Raw genomic sequence first — 18,902 nt, 5'->3', positions numbered from 1 at the left:
ATACTTTTTCTTGCTGAACATCTTGCTTTACTTTGCGATTCGTTTACTTGTTGACGTTAAAGAACACGCCATGTTGTCTGTAAGTAATGGCAATGAACGCCAAGGTCACTGACTGCAAAAACTTGCTCCTTTATATCTCTGCAATAACGAAATAACCATTCAACACAACGTATTCAATAAAAAACAACTTTTATTTTCTTTAAAAAATAACCGTTCTGAACGTAGTCCTCTCACTATTATTACATACCGAGCCGAAATGACTTGCTTACGTGTCCGTTCACTGAATCTATTGGGAAGTGCTATGACAGGACTGTTCTTAATCAGTGGCATAATATTGCTATAAAAGTGAGGTTAGGTGAACTCTCCAGTCACCTCGTCATTCACCAAGTACTGCATTTGAATATTTAGTCTAGGAAAGACCCGATTGAGTTCATACACTGGGGCGTCAGTAAAAATCACCTCTCTGGGTTGGTAAAGCCTAATATATAAAAGCACGTCTTTGTATACATCTCATAAACATGATTTAAAATAAAACATGGTAAACCGTTACATCCTTAAAGTATTTCGAATTCAACAGACCATTTTTAGGCTTTGAGGCATCAAACAACCAACTTCTCGCAGATGAATAGTGTTCAAAGGTTTCTTTAAACAAACAGTTCACCCAAAAATGAATGACAAGTCAGTCACCATTTACACACTCTTGTGTCTTTTCAAATGTCTTGTGTGAAGCACAATACAAAAAAATTGTTTTGTAGTGAACGTTTCATTTAAAAGCAAATGAGAAAAGATGGCATCAGATATTAAGTGCACTACTACAAGGCTCCAGTTACAACACAAGTTCAGTTTAAACATGCATTTCATACATCCAATATATGACATGGTTACATGGCATAACGTTCGCGCTAACCTGTGGACTATTACCTGCATGCCCACCATATACTCACGGCGACGACAGGCATCAGGCGAAGGTAAAAGGTGCAATAAAACTGGCGATAAAAGTGTGAGTGTGTGTGTGTACAAGGTGCTTGTGAGGTGTGTAGGGAATGTGGCAGTGTTACCGGCGGCACCTTTGAAAAAACACCGGGTGAAAGCGTGGGGAGATGTCAGTGGCCTCTGTGTGAGGGAGGATAGTGGGTTGCTATGTACAAACAGGTATAACTGCAATGTTGAATGTCTGCGTAGTTATAAACAGAAAGCACGGATTGTGCGTCTCAACCTCTGAAATGTGCCGCGGGTGGTTTTCACCGGCGTTTTGGCTTTGCCTTACAGAGGTCAGTGGAAGAAATGTTTAAAGGAACAGTTCACCCAAAACGTTCAATGTCATCATAAGCATGGTGTTATTCCAAACCCGTATTTGTTTTTTGCCATGTTGTAAAACAATTCTGTTTTGCATACAACGAACGGATGGAGCTTTAAAACGTCAGACTTTAATGACAAAAAAGCACGTAGAATTAGAAATAAACAATAAATCACTTGTCTTCTAAACTTCCAACTGTGTTTAAATATGTCAAGAATGGGGCGCTACTGAACACAACCCACATTCGTCGTATGGAAAACAGGACCTTGAATATGTTCGGCGAAACAAATTAATGCAGAGTTGGAACAACTGGAGTGACTAAATAATGACAAAATATTCATTTTTGGCGCAACTATTCCTTTCGGTGGAGGAAGAGTTACGTGCACCAGAACGTTCATGATAAAACGAGCAACAAACTCTGTTCAAGGAGCACGGCTGAATCATATGCAGAAAAATGCATGTTAAAGGGACAGTCTACTGAAAAATATTAATTCAGTCATCATTTCTTCACCCTCACGTCATTCAAAACCTGTGTGTGAGTCTTACTTCAGTGAAACACAAAAGAAGATATTTTGAGAAATGTCTTAGTGGTTTTGTGTCCATGCAATGGAAGTCAATGAGGTTCGATATAGAAAGTCAGAAATGCAAAACAAAGTCTTACAGGTTTAGAGCGTCATGAAGGTGAATAAACGACAAAATAATTGTAATTTTTGGGTGAACTATCCCTTTAAAGACAAGAGCCGCTTTGAAGAGTTGGCACTGCATTTGGCTGGTGCATAATGCTGGTTTCGGTGTAATGCTGATGTGAGATTGCGAGTACAGTTAACGCACTCTGTGGTCCATCTATGCTTATTCAGCCGCTCTTAACTAAAGAGGAAAATCTAAATACGTTTGGCTACACCCGTGACACCACTGCGAAACGCTGGAGAGACACCTGCTACAGTCCATCACCGTCTGCGCGTATGCAGCTTCACAGACTATAAATGCTGGGCTCGTGGTGCCTTTCAACTAAAACTAAGTGCTAATGTACCATGTATTTCACAAAAACAGAATAATAATAAAAAACAAATAAAAGCAATAAAAAATACCGTCGTTCAAAATGCAATAAGTAAAACATTTCCTCCACATCGGCCGGACGTACAGGTTAAGAGGCATCTTTGTGGTTGCTTACAAAACGACTAGTTTGTCTGCATTCCTTCCCTCCGTATTGCATACGAACGTACATGTGGGAGTGCGAAGGTAGTATACAATAATACACAGTTAAATAAAGAAAAAGAGCATAGGTCAGCCGGATTCAACCAAACTCAAAGTGTGAGACTCCGTATTCAGTTCTGTTCACGTCAGTGGGCTTCATAGAGCTGCTAGCACCCGGTTTACTGGCTCGGGGGGGAGTGTGGTGACCCGGCGGGTGTGGTACAGTAACTTCTCCGTCTCAGGCAAAGTACATGGTCCTCAGGGTGTCGTGGTGAATCTGAACAGCTTTGGCCAGCGCTTGTGGATCCCGGCCGTTGCTTTGCCCGGAGACGTGGCTGCCCTCTCCGCTACACAGGTTAGAAAAAGGTTTTAAACTTGACAACAATCTTATGTTTTGCTTCTATAACTGTGTCATGGAAAACATAAATTACTGACATTATTAGTCCAATAGGCCTAGCCAGACAAATACAAAGACACTGATCTTCATTTATCTATCTTACAACATTTCTATGTCACCAGCCCTGATGTACTTATGTACATTTTGCGGCATGAAGAAAGTAACGTAAAACATCCAAGATGAGAATTGTGAGATTGACTCTTTGACATCGCAAGTTCAACAATACTTTTGAATTTGTCATCTTAAAAATAAAAAAATCTGAAACAAATGCAGATTAGAGCGAGATCACGGATTACTGAGGAGAAATTTATCTTGTGCAAAAACCTGTTAAAGTCCCAGTGAAATAAAAATAATAAAAATGTAAATTTATTTCATGAAATATTGCAGCGTTTATTGTAAATAGCTTATCAATGTGGGTCATTCTCTTTTTAAAAATCGTATGCGCTCATAATCTTCAATTAAAATCTGAAAATGCACTTCTGTCCATCCGTCCTATAGTGACTATTCATCTCAAATGACGTACGTTACACGGCTTGGGCGGAGCTTCTATTAACTCCTCCCCTTCAACTGTCAGTCTCCTGCCAGTTCCATTTCCCAATGCAAAGGCTGTTTTTATACATCAAATCACAGAGAAAGACGACAGCCTCGCCCACTAAATGCCCACCTGAAAAAATATATCATATAAAACAGATCATGGCCTCACCTGTCATGTTCCTTATCCACCAGGTGATAGCGCGCTCTGAAGGCGACGAGTCTGGCGTAGTACGCTGGAGCTGGAATGGACACGGAGCGGGTGCAGCGCACGTATGTGTGACACAGCTGGTAGGTTAAAATCTGCAGCTCGTCGGCCGTGAAACGATTGTCGTCCCACAGGACGTAGTAGTGAGATGGCCGGCTGGTGCCCTGAGACGAAGCCGACAGCAGATCAGAGACGACTCAAGAAACACTTGATCGATGACGGTCAAAAGCACAGAACATCCGCTTACCTGAATACCTGCATGACTGCACAGGTAAAAGTCAAACTCAAACGGATGAGTGATGCTGGTGTCCACCGTCGTTCCTGCTGGAATGTTCCCGCTCTTTCCAATCTGCGCAAAGACACAGATTTAACAATCAACTGGAGATATCATGATAATATCCTCACAGAAAATGATTTTGATCATGAAAGCCGTAAGGTGAAAATCTGAAATCGTGACAGCAGACATGTTGTTGTGCAGAACTCACTCTTTCTGACTTGTCGGCACAGAAGAGACGCGTGTGGTGCCGTTTCTGTACCACTATATAAGTGATGCCGGGCTGGTAGTCTTTCTCCAGTTTGATGCAGGCGTCTCTGATGGCCAACAGCTCATAATGTAGAATCTACAAACGCACACGAAAGTGAATTCCTTATTATTAGTATTGATCTTAAGCCACAGCGTCACAACCATCGACCACAAATACGCTTTGTGTGTCAGCAACAAAACAGACAAATGTTGAAGGTGGACAGAGATACAAACTAATGTTCCTTTAGGGATACATTCTCGGATTTAAGAAATCAGATTTGATTTCTAATTGTATAATCCGAAAGAACCATAAGTCAGACACAGATAGAAGTCATTTGATCATTACCTGTGGTAACTGTCCCTCTGGTACGCCGTCTCTGTAGAAGATGATTCTTGTGGGTTTGAAGCGGGTCGATTTGTAGAATTGGATGAGCAGCTCTCGCACCATGAATGAGAGGTCTTCAATGATCTCCTGCCTGGGTCGCTGAACTCGAACCGTGGCACAATATCTGCTGGGATGAGCATCCATACTTCCCACCACCTACAGAGACATCACAGCCAACTTGCAGTATATCCAAAACCAATATTTAAAGTGATTACACAAAAATATATTTTATTTATGACTCTGTTCAGTGGAACACAAAAGAAGATATTTTGAGAAATGTCTCGGAGGTTTTGTGTTCATACAATGTTGTTAGGGTATCAACATTCTTCAAAATATCTTCCAGTCAGAAATACAGGTTTGGAGTGACACGAGGATGAATAAATGATGAAAGAATTTGTATTTTTCTCTAATCTGTCCCTTTAAAATGAACACGGCAGAGCCAAAATATTACAAACTCTGCACCAGAGAAATGCAATAACACAAACCAGACGATCGGTATAAGAAAACTGACGCCCTCTAGTCGCAGAAAACCATCCGTTTGCCTCTTATTCTCTGCCCACATCATGAGGCTGTTCTCAAACGGGTCCGTCTCCGTGACTCACCCCTTTGTCACCATCGCTTGGCAACCGCAGAAAGACTACGAGTTTACAAGTGGTTGCGTACAGCAGGGTGTGCGGTGATGTCATTTCCTCCTCGACCGTGACTCATCGGCGTGCCGTTCTCACATCAAAGCCCCCTCACCCGCCCCCTCCAGAACATCCAGCCCTTAGCTCCTCTGTTCTGTTCTTATGCAGTCAGGACCATTACGTGAACTCGGGTGGCTTTCACAACCCCGGATAACTTCAGAGCGGTCATTACTTGTGTTACGTATACGACAATCACTCTTTCTATACAATACAATCGAAGCGAGCTCAAGTAAAGATTAAGCATTAAACCTTAAAAGCATTAAAAGTTTTTTGCTTGAAAACTTGGATTTCTCTGGAAAAAGAATTAATTGAATTTCTATTGAGCAGAACAACTAAAGTGGATTCAAAATGTGTAAAGTTAAAAATGAGAAGAATCTAAATGGATATATTTTCCAGTGCTACTTAAAAATATGTGATCATTTTCATTCATATGCACCAATTTAACATACTGTAATAAACCAACATTTTATTTCTGAATATGAGGCATACATCACATATTTGTCTCCTTCAAATGCTTTATAATTAATTTGTGTTGTTGTTAATGTTGCTTTGATTTAAAAATGTATTATATATAATGTTTTTACTTACCACATATGATATCTTATTATTATAATATAAGTTATAAACATTATATAACGTTAGAAAATTATGTAAAAAAACAACAAAAGTAAATTAATTAATTAATTATTGAAATGATATAAATGGTTACTACAAAATGTAAATAAAACTTTGTTGTTGCTTGCGTAGGAATATCTGCATTCTGAGGCAATGTTATTTTTATGTAGTCAAATTAAAACTTTGAAAACGTTTCTGTTTATTGAAATCGAGTAAAATATTGGCCTAAAATTTTTTGTAAAAACAAACTAAATCAAAAATTGAAATCAATTAAATTAAATAAGTTTAAGGCACCAAAATTATAATAAACCAAATCGTTTTGCAACATAAAAAATTCATAAAATGACAAAAGCACATCGCAAAATGGCTTAAAATGTAACTAAAATTAACATAAAAACTAAAAGCTCATTTAAAATATTAATAAAACTATAATATTTAAAAGTTCACAACGCTTTGAGATATTCAACTCCCATAAACACAGGACAATAAAGACACTGGCTTGTAATGTCCAAATGAAAGCTCAAAATGTCTGAAATATACATCGCCCAGCCCTATTCTGATCTACTAACATGTTAAGTTGACACGGAAAGTAAAAATGCTTACAGCTGTGATAGACGGTTTCTTTCCATCACCAGCGGGTGGATGAGTAACATCTGCTCCCAAAAAGATCACCGGCTGTTGGAACACCGCAGACCTGCGAGCGGGACCAGAAAGAAGTATTAAAACTAATGACAGACGATTGTTTTCTCCACACTTCCACCAAACAGCAGTGACGTCTCACCGTTGATGTGGCACCAAGATGTTGTTGATGCCGCCGAGCTTGACGTTGATCTTGAGGCAGAGGTTGGAGAGCGTCTGAGGAGATGTTTTCACCACGTTCTTCACCTGCACACACTGAGTGGCCATTCCCAGAAGAGTGTCTCCAACACGCTTCACTTCAGCTGCCCGTCACAAACACACACAACAGAGAGAAATCAACGTCTGACAGGCTTTATTCACACCAACACGTGTTTGACGTCACAAGATCTCACCATAGACGGGTGTTTTCCCCGGCAGGATGACGATGATGAGCTGAAGTCCAGAGTACGTGTTCTTCAGGTGTCTGAACATGGGCTCCACGCTGTCTGCTCCCTGCGCATACTTACAGAAACACGGCTGACCCTGGATGGGCATCCCAGCATCCTTTGAGATCTTACGCAGCTGGTCTGTGAAGTTCCTGATGAAGATACAGATCGGCATCAGCACTTGTGCTTCCAATTTGACATGGATGTAGAGACGGATGAGACTCTTACTTCAACACTTCTTCTCGACATTGCTTCTGCGGGGCGAAGCAAGCGATGGCCCAAACTTTGATCTCGATGCCATTATAGAACTGTTTACCCCTCATATCCCAAACACCCTGATTGGGTGTCGCAATGGCACGATTCTGTTCACCAACAAACACAAGAAAGAGTTCAAAACATGATCTCATAAACAGCAACACACAACATTCAAATCCAATAGGATGCAAACCTGTAATGTTTATTTATTTATTAGTACAATGCATTTTATAAAAAAATGATGTCGTTTTTGTCTTTATTAACATACTGTCTGTTCTGCTGAAGTATTTTTTCCAAAAACTGTAGAAATTTTTTACAATTATTTAAATGTTTTATTAGAAGAACAACTATGAATAGAGTTAAACTGAAAACTTTATCTTTTATATCTAATTTGAATCATTTATCTAATTTGAGGTATTATTATATTATTATTATATACAGATGCAGAAAAAAATGAAAGTGGTCATTTAACGCTGTTTCATGCATTCTGACTTCTTTACACTGTAAAATAGGGTTGGGTACCGAAACCCGTGCCAATATGGCACTATATATCGGGTATCTAACTGGACCGAATCAAAACGCAGATTTCGGTGTCTCATTTCGGTGCCGACTGAGCCATTAATTGAGACTTTTACCCTCATTCACGTGAACGAAATTCGTAAAGCTCAGTTAATACAAATCCAACACATCTTACATAATGGTATAACGGATCGCGTATTATCTGTGACATTAGCCTTGGATTAATCATAGTGAAAGACAGTTTTAATGTGCGCTCTCTCTCCATCCCTCCATCAACATGCATTACCTGCTTGATTCAATAAATATATCTTTAAACATATTGATCTTTAATGTCACCCACCTGTGTTTTGTGGCTCTTTTTTAAAAATTTATCGATTCAGCCACCGGTATCGAAAAAACCCCAAACGACCATTAAGAGACTATTCCAGATTTTCATTTAATCATCATTTCAAATACAGAGGATCTTTTCTCTTATTTTCACCCGTGTCTCCACTTTTCATTTTATGCAAATACAAGATTTTATTTGAAATTTGGGAGAAATATTCTTAGTAGTTCACAGAATTCAACAAAAGTGATCATGTTACCTAAACGCATACCTAGAAATAATAAATTCAGTTTGAAATGGTCTCAAAAAACATTACTCAGCTATATATAATCTGATATAAATGATCAAATCAAAAGTGTCTGGACTGTCAAACACAAAACTAGATGTTCATCATCAGAACAGGTGATTCGGTGTAGACGGCTTTGTAGATTACTGTAGCAGCAGTACGAGAATCCAGTCGTGCGTCATACGTGAAAAACTCTGTAAAAATAACTTGAATGTGTCTGTAATGTGGTTAAGGCCATGCAGAGATGACTGAAAGAAAGCACTTCAGTCTCCATACGCTGCTGTGTGTCTTACCCGACCGCCGTACTGTAGGATCGGAGCAGGAAGAACTCGTCCTGTCACCTCGGCCATGTCATCCTTCACCTTAATCCCAAACTCTTGAATGTAGGGATCCAGATTAAAGTTTGCGTTCTTCATCTGGGTATAAAAACAGGATTAGAATTCATTATTAAAACCGTCTCGGACCAGAAACAAATTTCAACCTCTTTCTCGGGAGACCTATAGAAATGTGACTGACGTCGCAGTCACATTTTGAAAGGAATCTTTTCCATTTTATGTATGAGTTTATATTACTAAAAACTATGTGTATTTCTGGTTAGGTCTCGGTGTGGCCTGAAACTGGATTTGACCCTTCTGGATTAGGACAATTGCCATTTCAGAGGTTGTGTAATGAACACACCATCTGCACACGGTTCTTTAAAAGTGTAGAAAAACTGAACCTGCTATTTGACCAAACTCCTGATTCAGGACATCAACTTATGTTCGGTTAATAAAGCATTATGTGTTTGCACTAACATCTCAACATAGATCTCAAGGATGGTCTTATTCTGGGAGGAACAACACGTTCACATACGAGACCCAGAACATCTGAATCAGAAGCTCAGTGACTCATGATTCAATCTCAGCAGATTCAACGGCTCAATGATCCTCATCAAATCATATCACCGGGGGAATAAAGAACCTCTCATGATCTCATCTTCAGTCATGGTTAAGACTGAGAGTACTGATGGAGAGACATCAGACGAAGGGAAAATAAATCCTTGTCCAAAAATCTACAATAAAACACTGTAGAGGAACACTTAGTAGTGGAATGCAAAAGAAAATGTCCAGTGACTATCTCTATCCATCACTAATAGCCTTTCGAAATACAAAGTATGTCCAGATATGTCCAGTATCTTTGTGCCCGGATGGTGTTTCCGGTGACAATTCACACACTTTCTAACAGCTGATATTACCCACAATTCATTGCGTCACTAAATGAATACATTGCATTATAAAGTAAAGATTAAATGAAAAAATCATAATCGACAAAAGCTGAAATACCATTTTGCTATGCACATAAGGAAAGAACACACTTTTAGGGCATAGTATAAGTAAAGGGAGATTTACGGTCGTGCGTAGAAAGCTCTTTGTAGTCTGATTTGCATTCACCTCTCCGCAAATATAACAACGCGTCACCTACGACCCCACGCAGACCCCAAGCGCTGTGATTGAAACATATCCGCGATAGCTTCATGTTAACTCAAAAACATTTCCGAATTAACTATTTATGCAGTTCATGAGTAAATGAGTAAAGTATTTGATCTTCTCTATTTAACAGCTCAAGCTGCAACAAAAGTCACTGTTTACATGCCGCTATCGCTGCTAACGCTTCTCAGACGTCACCGAGGCTGACTCGTTTCATAAAAGCAGGCAGGACACTCCATATGCACCCTTCTAGTGCGACCTACACTCGGAGCACACATGAGGTGTCTCCTTCATGGCTAGAGATAACCCATAATTCTTTGCGTCGGCCAACATCTGTTATATGAATAAACAGAAGCAGCTGCACATTCAATCAGATATGTGGTGTTTAAATGTTAAAAGTTTACAATTTGTGTCACATCTTAGCAGGCATATGTAGTAAGTAGGTATACAAGTGTCTGGTGATTTTGAAAGGTTGAGGCAAACAAATGGTAGATTTGTTTAACTCTTCCGGCACTGTTTGGGTCGGAGAGTAACCAACTTTTTATTAAATAGACAGGTGTGCGAGTGCAACGTGTTGTCATGGTCCTGTTTCCTTTCCTGCCAGTATGTCCTACAAAGGTTCCAAGTTGAGGATCCTCCGTATACCGCATCCTTCAGAGGACACAAGGACGCAGCCTTACGAAACGAGACACAGCTAGCATACACATCTTTGGCTTTTTCTTGGTTACACAAGCAACATGCGTGTGGACACTGACGCCTAGTGGTCATTGCCTCTCGAAGCGCACAGTGATGCACAAGTATAAATGAGGCCGCGGTTCCTATGCACAACGATCACTAACCCCTTAAGAAGGAAAATTGAAGGTCAACACTCACCAGTCTGCTGATCTCCTCCTGTCTGTCTGGAGCTGAACGTGCCGTGGCTTTGATCATGGTGGATGTTTGATTATCTGTCAGTTTCTTGATACAACGTTGCCCCGCTACAATATTGCAGACCTGCACAAACATCAGCGCGTACGAGATGAGAATCTCATCTGTGTTTAGTGTAAGGGTGTGAATGACAGGACTCACCTCAAGGGGCAGGTAGGTGTGTTTCTGCTCCTGGCCCACCTGTAGACAGGGCAGATGAGGGTATTTCAGCTGTAGGTTGTATTTCTGTTTAAAGTATTGAGCCACCGTACATTCTACTGTCTGTCCGCTCTCCAGCTGAAGAGGAAACCTGATGACGAGATGTGCGGAGAAAACATGTAGTTCTGAAAGTGGTCCATAAAAAACTTCTTTCACACTAAACCGACAGTAAAGAGATTAATTCGGATTTACGATGTGACATTTCTAAACAGGACTGTCCGGTATTAAACAGTACGCATGAACTTGCAACGAGATCCGACATGAGCCTGTTAAAAGTGTAAATACCCATAGGAAAAGGAGACTTTGACTTCCTCACCGAACCTTCCCGTTCACGATACTCACGTTTGGTGACTAGCAGGGCGACGGGTGACGTTGCAGACGCGGTATTTTCTCTTCATCTGACCGCAGTGAGTAACCTCCACCTTCAGGCCTTTCGTCGTCCATCAACAGAGCAACAAAACACAAGCAAACACGCAAATGCGTCAGTTGGTTCAGAGCCTTTAAAACACGAGACATTCAAGTACAAAAACATTAAAGAGTCGGTTTGTAACCGATTTAAAACAGCACTTGGTGCCTCTGATGTCACTGATACCTTGTTTGAGACCAGCAGATTAAACAGGTCGAAGAGCATGGGAAACATGGAAAATAAGTAAAAAGAGGGAAATGTGTAACCGCCGTCAAATACATCACAACAGTTATTATGAACTTCAGTGTATGACTTGAACGAAGCGCTTTACGGCTCAAGTCGAGTCACTGACGGCACATTTCAACCCTGTGCTGATATAACATCAGTCAGAATCCTTCCTCTCGCAATGCATGAAAACAGGTGAAAAGGATTCCAACATTATTTCAACTTATTTACAAAACAACACAGTAACATTATCATGCATCATCGTTATCATAATATCAAAATGAATGACACAAAATCCGAGCAAGACGCTGAGCTCATCCAATGACCTCACCTGACCAAATCAAAGGAGGGGAGGCTGCTAGGTGTTCTGGGTGGTTGCTTTGGTGATACGAGCATTTTTGTTATTGTTCAGCCGAAACAACAGAGTGAGAGAAAAAAGAGATATGAGGAAAAGGGAGGGGAATAGAGAAAGAGAAGAGTGGAAAAAAAGAGGTGAGGAGAGAAAAGAAGAAGAGAGGTGACAAGGAGAAGAGACCCACCTTTAATCTCCTTGGTAAAGCGGACTCTTTGTGAGTCAGTAAGAGTTTTGGGCTGTTCATCAATGTTACGGATGTCCAGAACCTCACACATGAACTCAATGACCGGCTGGGCTTTATAGAACGCCGTCGCAGATACTGGGAACAGTGAGAATAAAGAGTTTAACAATTGATTTAAATGTGTACAAATGTATTTGTTCTGATGTAACAGTTCTGGGGCACTTTTGACTACCATAGTAGTTTCTTTTCATACTATAGTGGTCATACTATAGATCTGTTTGTTTACGAACATTCTCGCAAATTATTATTTTGCTTGGAGCTAAACAATAAAATTCTTTCTCAATGGTTAGAGCATGGCGCTAGGTCGCAGGGATTCCACATAGTCAGAAACAAATGTATAGTACAATGCAATGCAAGTCGCTTTGGATAAAAGCGTCTGCAAAATGCATACATTAAAATGTATTCTTTATACAGATAAATGATGGCAGATTTTTCATTTTTTTAATGGACTTTCCCTGAAAAGGTTCATCTAAAAATGAAAAAGTTCCAGCTCACTCCAGTAGCTGTTATAATACCATACAGGTTTGGAACAACACGAGGATGAGAAAATGATGCCTGAATTTCAGGATGAATCATTTCTTTAAAGAAACAAACAAAAGGATGACGTCGTACCATCGATGTTGAGCATCATCTTCCACATGGCTGGCCGGACAGACTGATGGAAGCCAAACCACACCTCTCTACCCCCACCCAGAGGATGATAGTAACCCTCCGGAGGTGAAAAGAAAGAACGGCCGACGGGAGTGTACCTGCAACATACCAAAGAAATGAAATTCGCCTTTAAGATAAAAGAATCTGTGTAAAATCTGTTTTGCTGTGTAAAAAATGCTTTTTAAGAAGTTTAAATGAATTGATCTTTAAATGATCTGGGCCGCGTGTTACGAGCAGGGCACCCTTGATCTCTCCAGGACTCTGTGTGTTACCTCATGGAGGCCAGATGTCTCATTGCCACGTCGAGGGCTTGGACGGACTCCAGAGGGACCTGGAGACGTCCACTGACCAGCGTCTCCTGAAGAAGCCTCCAAGACACATTTGCCAACCACCGGATGGACACTTTAAAGATGCGGTCCTTTCCCTCGCCAGGAATGGTCACCTCAAAGTCAACCTGCAACATCACACAGTCTGAAATGAGACTTCAGCACAAGAAACTTAAAAAACAATTATATTTCAATGCTTTGCTTTTACATGCACCAATTGTAAACAACAGCAACATTTTATTACTACTTCAACGAGAAATATGCCACGTGGACACATCCCAGTATCCCTGAATGTCATTTTACATACCTTCTCACTGCCTATAGGTAAAGCCAGGACAGTGTAGATGTTCTTCTTTCCATCATACACCGGCTTTCGGTCCCCAAAGAGCTGCGGTTTGAAATGTTGGACCATGTATTCCACAACCTCCCTGTGAGGATCAATGTTTGAGGTTTAGTCAAATCATATGAAAATGCAGCACCTGCCATACCAAAAGTATTCTTACACATAAAGTCCCTGTAAGAAGACACGAGCTGAACCCCCAAAGTCTGTCAGCATGAGTCATTTTTTATCACTTAAGGTGTTTTCGACTTAGAACGTTTTAATGATGTATACATCATCCGTTTACAAAGACGACGCATTTCACATTCGCAAACATGTGTTTAACATGTGCAAAAAACGGAATGTGTGTTTTTGGAAGATTTTTCTGTGAATCCCATGTGAAACACATAGGATTACATGTAAAAACCAATGGGATAACATGTGCAACATGTGGTGATATTTCTCCACATGTGATCACATGTTCTACACTTATAGATCACATGTTCTTCACAAATATCACCACATGTCATCCCATTGGTTTTCACATGTTATCCTATGCTTTTCACATGGGAATTCACATCAAACTCACGTGCACATGTGAATTTCGAGTGTCTTTTCTGTAACAAATGAAAGAAATTTCAATTACTTAAGACGTATTTTTATTTTTATGTCGAATTTAAAAATGATATGCAACGATAAGACTATCCGTAGTAAATATCAGGTGAGTTACTCTTGAGTTAAAAGCACAGGTCTATCTTTGAAAAGCACCGCTTTCCTAATGTAAACAAGAAAAGTCTACTTTAAACACTCCTATAAAACGTTCTTGTATGACTTTCAAGACACGTTCCGCTCTCTGTTGTCATGTTTCTGTCAATCTCAGATGTAACAGTCCTGTCACAGCGCTCGCGTGTGGTTTTTTTCTAATGCCGTAAACCCACCTAAACATTGAGAAATAAATGAGCGACAGGACAGGAAAGGAGCTGTTTCTCTATCTCCTTCTTCCAACAGGTATTACCTCCAAAAATGGTTGAAACTATTCTGAGATGAATCACGTTATTGTTTTTTTTTGGATAAAGGCGTCTTCTAAATGTAAATTTATGTGTGAACAGAGGAATGAACAAAACTTAGAACGAGTCTGTGGACATGTGAACATGTGTTCTAGATGAGGTCATTTGAAGGGTTTGATTTCCGACCCATGTTATATATTATATGGAAACCTCTAATAGGAAGATCATATGAGGGGTCCACAGATGACATTCGAGTAGCGGTTACCTGTTGACCCGCCGAGGACACTTATCAGGTTTGATGTCCACCTCATAGTGGTAAACATCCATTTTTGGGATCTCCACCTCAAAGTAGTTGGCAAGCAGCTTGATTGGCTTGCCGACGGTGCCCATCCCCGGCCTGCGGGGAGCCTGGAACACCTGCTGCAGGGGTGGGGGGTACGGCCCCATGGGCACTGCGGACAGGGCACAGACAGAGAGAGAGAGAGACAGAGAGGTCACACAGCAGACAGAGGCATTGATGATCAGGGGAAGGTTATAGGAGCATGAGGGAGTTTGGGGGGAGTTGGTGGGATTATGCGTGTTGAGATATAGTGACAGCAGTGTGTATGGACATGGGACAAAAGAGGAAAGAGGAACAAAGACGATGGTGACCAGAACGGGAAGGGGGTGGGGGTGGCCATGAGAGGAAAAATGAAAGAATGTAGAGAGTTTTAAAGTTTTTTCTTACAATAATTCAAATCATCAAAATAAATTAAGCATTTATTAAGCACGGGTAAAGCCAATGAAATTGTACAACTTGATTCAATTCAATTTAATATGTTGTACACATCTCCACCACTGCGTGTTTGTTTGTTCAATAATGCGTCTTACTAAAACCAAAATGCAGAGTTCGGATTTTCCACCAAGTTTTGGAGCAAATTTTCATCCAAGCACACATAGAACTCAAAAAACTCTCTCAACTCAACACGGATCAACAATTTGTGCGTCTTCAACACAAGCCCATGCCAACTGACGTGAGTTTTGTCTTTAAAGCAAAAAACAGGACATGCACACCATAAGAAAAGATAACACACACAACAATAAATATATTTGTTTTCACTGTGCTTGGATAAAAACAACATCCCTGACTCGAGTTCTCATAGAGCAACAACAGCCTAGTTTAAAAACGTTAAATACTGAAATACTTTTAACTTCTTCTTAAATACTTTCAATACTTTTTCAGATCAGATGCAGAGACAATAAGAAGTATTATTTTGGTTGAGGTTAATTCCCTTTAAAGTGTAAACACTGTGCCTCTGATCAAAACATCAGACCAGCCCTACACACCAATATGTTTTCAACCAATGGAATGAGCTTGGGGGCCGGACTATCCATTTATTCAACCAATAGCAGCCAGGGAGCGTGCTCAGAAAACCTGTTTGAATTATTTTTGCGTTTTCATTAATAACGCTAGTGGTGCAAAAAAACTATCACACACTTCATCTAGAATTACACTTCCTTTACTTTCGCCAAACTAGCAGTTTTGTTAGCCATTTTGGTTGCCACTCGATGTAAAATCCATCCTAAATCAAAAGCAGTTGAGAAGCAGTGTGCTGACGCCCTTAACCCGTCTGCCCATGAAGAACACTCCCTCCATCATAACAAAGACCCCAGCTGCCCTCCTTCTCAAACAGGAGGAGACGGAGCAAGCCCCCCACGCCTCCACATCAGCACACACAAACACGGGGGCCCCAAAACATTCCCAGCCTCACCATAGCAACAGCACAGCAACATACATTGTCATGGAGATCAGGAGAGCCGGAGATACGTGGGGGTTTTGGGAAAGCTGGACTAATGTGCAAGGACCTTGGCCTTATTCATCTTATAGTGCCAGCGAGCACCTCGACATTAAACCGAGACAAGGTCATCAATCTTCTCTTACAAGGCCCACTTTATAGCTCGGGTATGATTTAAGGGCCGTGCGAGCTCCTGCGCACAGTGTTCGTTGGTGAAGAAGTACACTGAAAGTCTCCAATAAGTCTTGATCGATAAGAAACTCTCTGCATGGACGCTGCGGTGACGCACGTGTCATCTCAAAGCAGCAGCAGATGGCTGGAAAAAAGAAGCCAGATCACAGGCACCCAGAAAACAAAAGTGACTCTCCGTTACGACCGGGTGATATATTGCGTGTTAAGAATATAGTTGTAAATATTGTAATGTGAATGCGTCTTAATCCAAGTGTTGGGACTCGAGAACGAGGTGGAAGGAGGACAGATGTTTGACGTCTTTGAAATCAACTTTGCAGCAAAAATGTGTTAGTTGTTAAGAACAGTTCACAACTCTTCATCCCAAATCTCAAATCTCTTCATCCCAAATCTCAAATCTCTCGAAGACATTTAGCAAATATATGTTTTAATCTACTTGCCATCTGATTGGAACAAAAACTATTTAAGAATGTCAGTATGGACAAACTGCATGCATATTAAAAAGAATTATATTAGTTATATTGAGTTTATTTCTCTTCTCTTTAGTAACTGAACACGATGGGTTCAGAACCAAGATGACCTGGTCAAGACTGAAGGGTCAAGATCCACAGAGACGCCACCTGGCCAGTGCAAAGCCCCCTGCAACCACCCCTCCCCTACCGCGTATTAATAAAGACACCTCACTAGCGAGCCAAAGAACATTAAAATAGATATTTATTCAGAATTGGTGATGGACTAATGAGATCCGGGTCAATATATCAATTCTCATCACTAAATAGATATCTAAGTCAAATGAAGACTACGCCCCTCAATTTGGACATCTCTCCTCTTATTTGACATCTTTTGCTAAAAATCTTGGTGTTCTTGTGCAGCGGTTAAATCAAGCTTCTTCAACTTAAAGCGTCTTATAAAAAAATCTAATCTCTACTTTCTAACAAACAGTTTGAACAGATAATTTGATCACGTTTAGATTACTGTAATTCATTTTACGATGGTATAAATCAGTCTTCTATAATGCGCTTACAGGTGGTCCAGAATGCTGCTGAGAGCTTCAATCATATGGTCTCGTCTGCCCTCATTTCATTAAACTGGTAACCAATCAAATCTAGAAAAATGTTAACCTTTGTTTTAAATCTCTGCATAATCAAGCGCCGTTATATGTCTCTGAAGAAATCTCTTTTCACAGACCAGAGAGGCCCCTGAGATCTATAATCGTGGTCTCCTCTATGTTCCCAGATCAAGGTTCCACTGTTGAGGTGATCAAACCAATGACCAATGTCTGCTCCCCACCTAACAGTTTTTTTTTTGGTTTTTGTGTTTCTAATTGTGTTTATTTTAAGCTGTTTTGTACAGCACTTTGGATCAACTGAGTGTAGTGTGAAAGCGCTTTATAAATAAAGTAAGAAGGAGAAACTAAAACTTCTTTCAATTGTCCAAGAATGCATAGTTCGCATCTAATGCTAATACTCAAAATGGCAAAATATCATCTGATTCATCAGTCTGGTCACATGTTTTAATATGACACAGTGTTTGCACTTTTTAGAAACGTCATCCTACTTTTGACTGGAAAAAAGCACACTCTCTAGTGCTGCATTTCAACGGCTGCCAAAACTGATGATGACCGCTATTAAAATCCTTTTATATATCGATGGAGGATTGGCGATATTGGACTGAGAGATCAATAAGACCCCGCGGGTCACTTTCTTCTCCTGCATCTTCCGAAGGCGGGCTTCACACTCATGTCTTCCCACGACCCCTGACCTGACGTTCTCCCTCATCTTCTGTCTATAGCTTCTCTCACTTCGCGCAAATCTGTTTGAGTAAATGTTACATTGTATCACGGGAGCGCGCGGGCTGCAGTTTAACATTACAGCGCGATACAGTGTTTCACATCACGAGAACGCAACGAAACGTTCTTTTCTTTCAAAACCCTCGCGAACAAAACAACTTGAATATCAAAACCCACCAGCGCCAGATGGTCCCGGCTCCATCCCATCCACTTAGCCGCAAAGGGTTCACCACAGCCCGGACGTTCGCTCGCCACGGCGCCCCGGCCCTGCAGGCTGGAACCCTCCCCGACTTCCAGCCTCCTTCCCTGGGCGTGCGGGATCGTCTCCGCTGCCCCTGCTGGAGCCCCCCAGAGCCGCAGGAGTTGGAGACAAAAGCTCCTTGGTTCTGATCCGTAAGACGCCCTGCGGTGACCCGCCTGCTCGGGGCTCGGTCTGTCCGTGGCTGGATGGCCCGGGTCGGTGTGGCACGTCGAGCTGTTGGGCTTCGGGTGTTGTGGCTCCTGCTCACCGTTCAAGCAGGACTCCCCAGCGGAACAAAAACGGTCGACCCGTCCGTCACCCCCTATAGACCGAGAGCCCTTTTTCTTCTTCTTCTTCTCCTCCTCCTCCCACTGTTGAAATTCTTGACTGTTGGCGGTCTGTCTGGTTCTCGCCCTCTACTGGGTGATTAAATATCATATCCATTCATTTAGATCAGGGACCACTTTTGAAATTTTAGGATAAAAACACATTTCAAATTCTT

General features: G+C 41.0%; 1 protein-coding gene across 1 annotated transcript; it reads right to left on the bottom strand.

Annotated features, from left to right (window-relative positions):
• Window positions 1–172: 172 nt before the first annotated feature.
• Window positions 173–18,789, bottom strand: ago1 (argonaute RISC component 1). The gene is made up of 19 exons (XM_079469730.1): window positions 18,337–18,789; window positions 14,672–14,858; window positions 13,388–13,508; window positions 13,027–13,208; window positions 12,716–12,852; window positions 12,047–12,181; window positions 11,219–11,306; window positions 10,820–10,967; window positions 10,625–10,744; window positions 8,579–8,701; window positions 7,129–7,262; window positions 6,868–7,052; window positions 6,618–6,777; window positions 6,440–6,530; window positions 4,497–4,691; window positions 4,113–4,247; window positions 3,875–3,976; window positions 3,592–3,791; window positions 173–2,838 (listed from the first exon to the last, which is right to left on the bottom strand). The coding sequence occupies exons 1-19, from the start codon at window positions 18,359–18,361 to the stop codon at window positions 2,730–2,732; spliced, it is 2,577 nt and encodes an 858-aa protein (XP_079325856.1). The 5' UTR covers window positions 18,362–18,789; the 3' UTR covers window positions 173–2,729.
• Window positions 18,790–18,902: the final 113 nt, after the last annotated feature.

Source organism: Barbatula barbatula, assembly GCF_947034865.1.
Source record: "Barbatula barbatula genome assembly, chromosome: 12".
Taxonomy (NCBI): Eukaryota; Metazoa; Chordata; class Actinopteri; order Cypriniformes; family Nemacheilidae; genus Barbatula; species Barbatula barbatula.
Note: the sequence above shows the minus strand (reverse complement) of the source record. Positions and strands in the feature narration are given on the sequence as shown.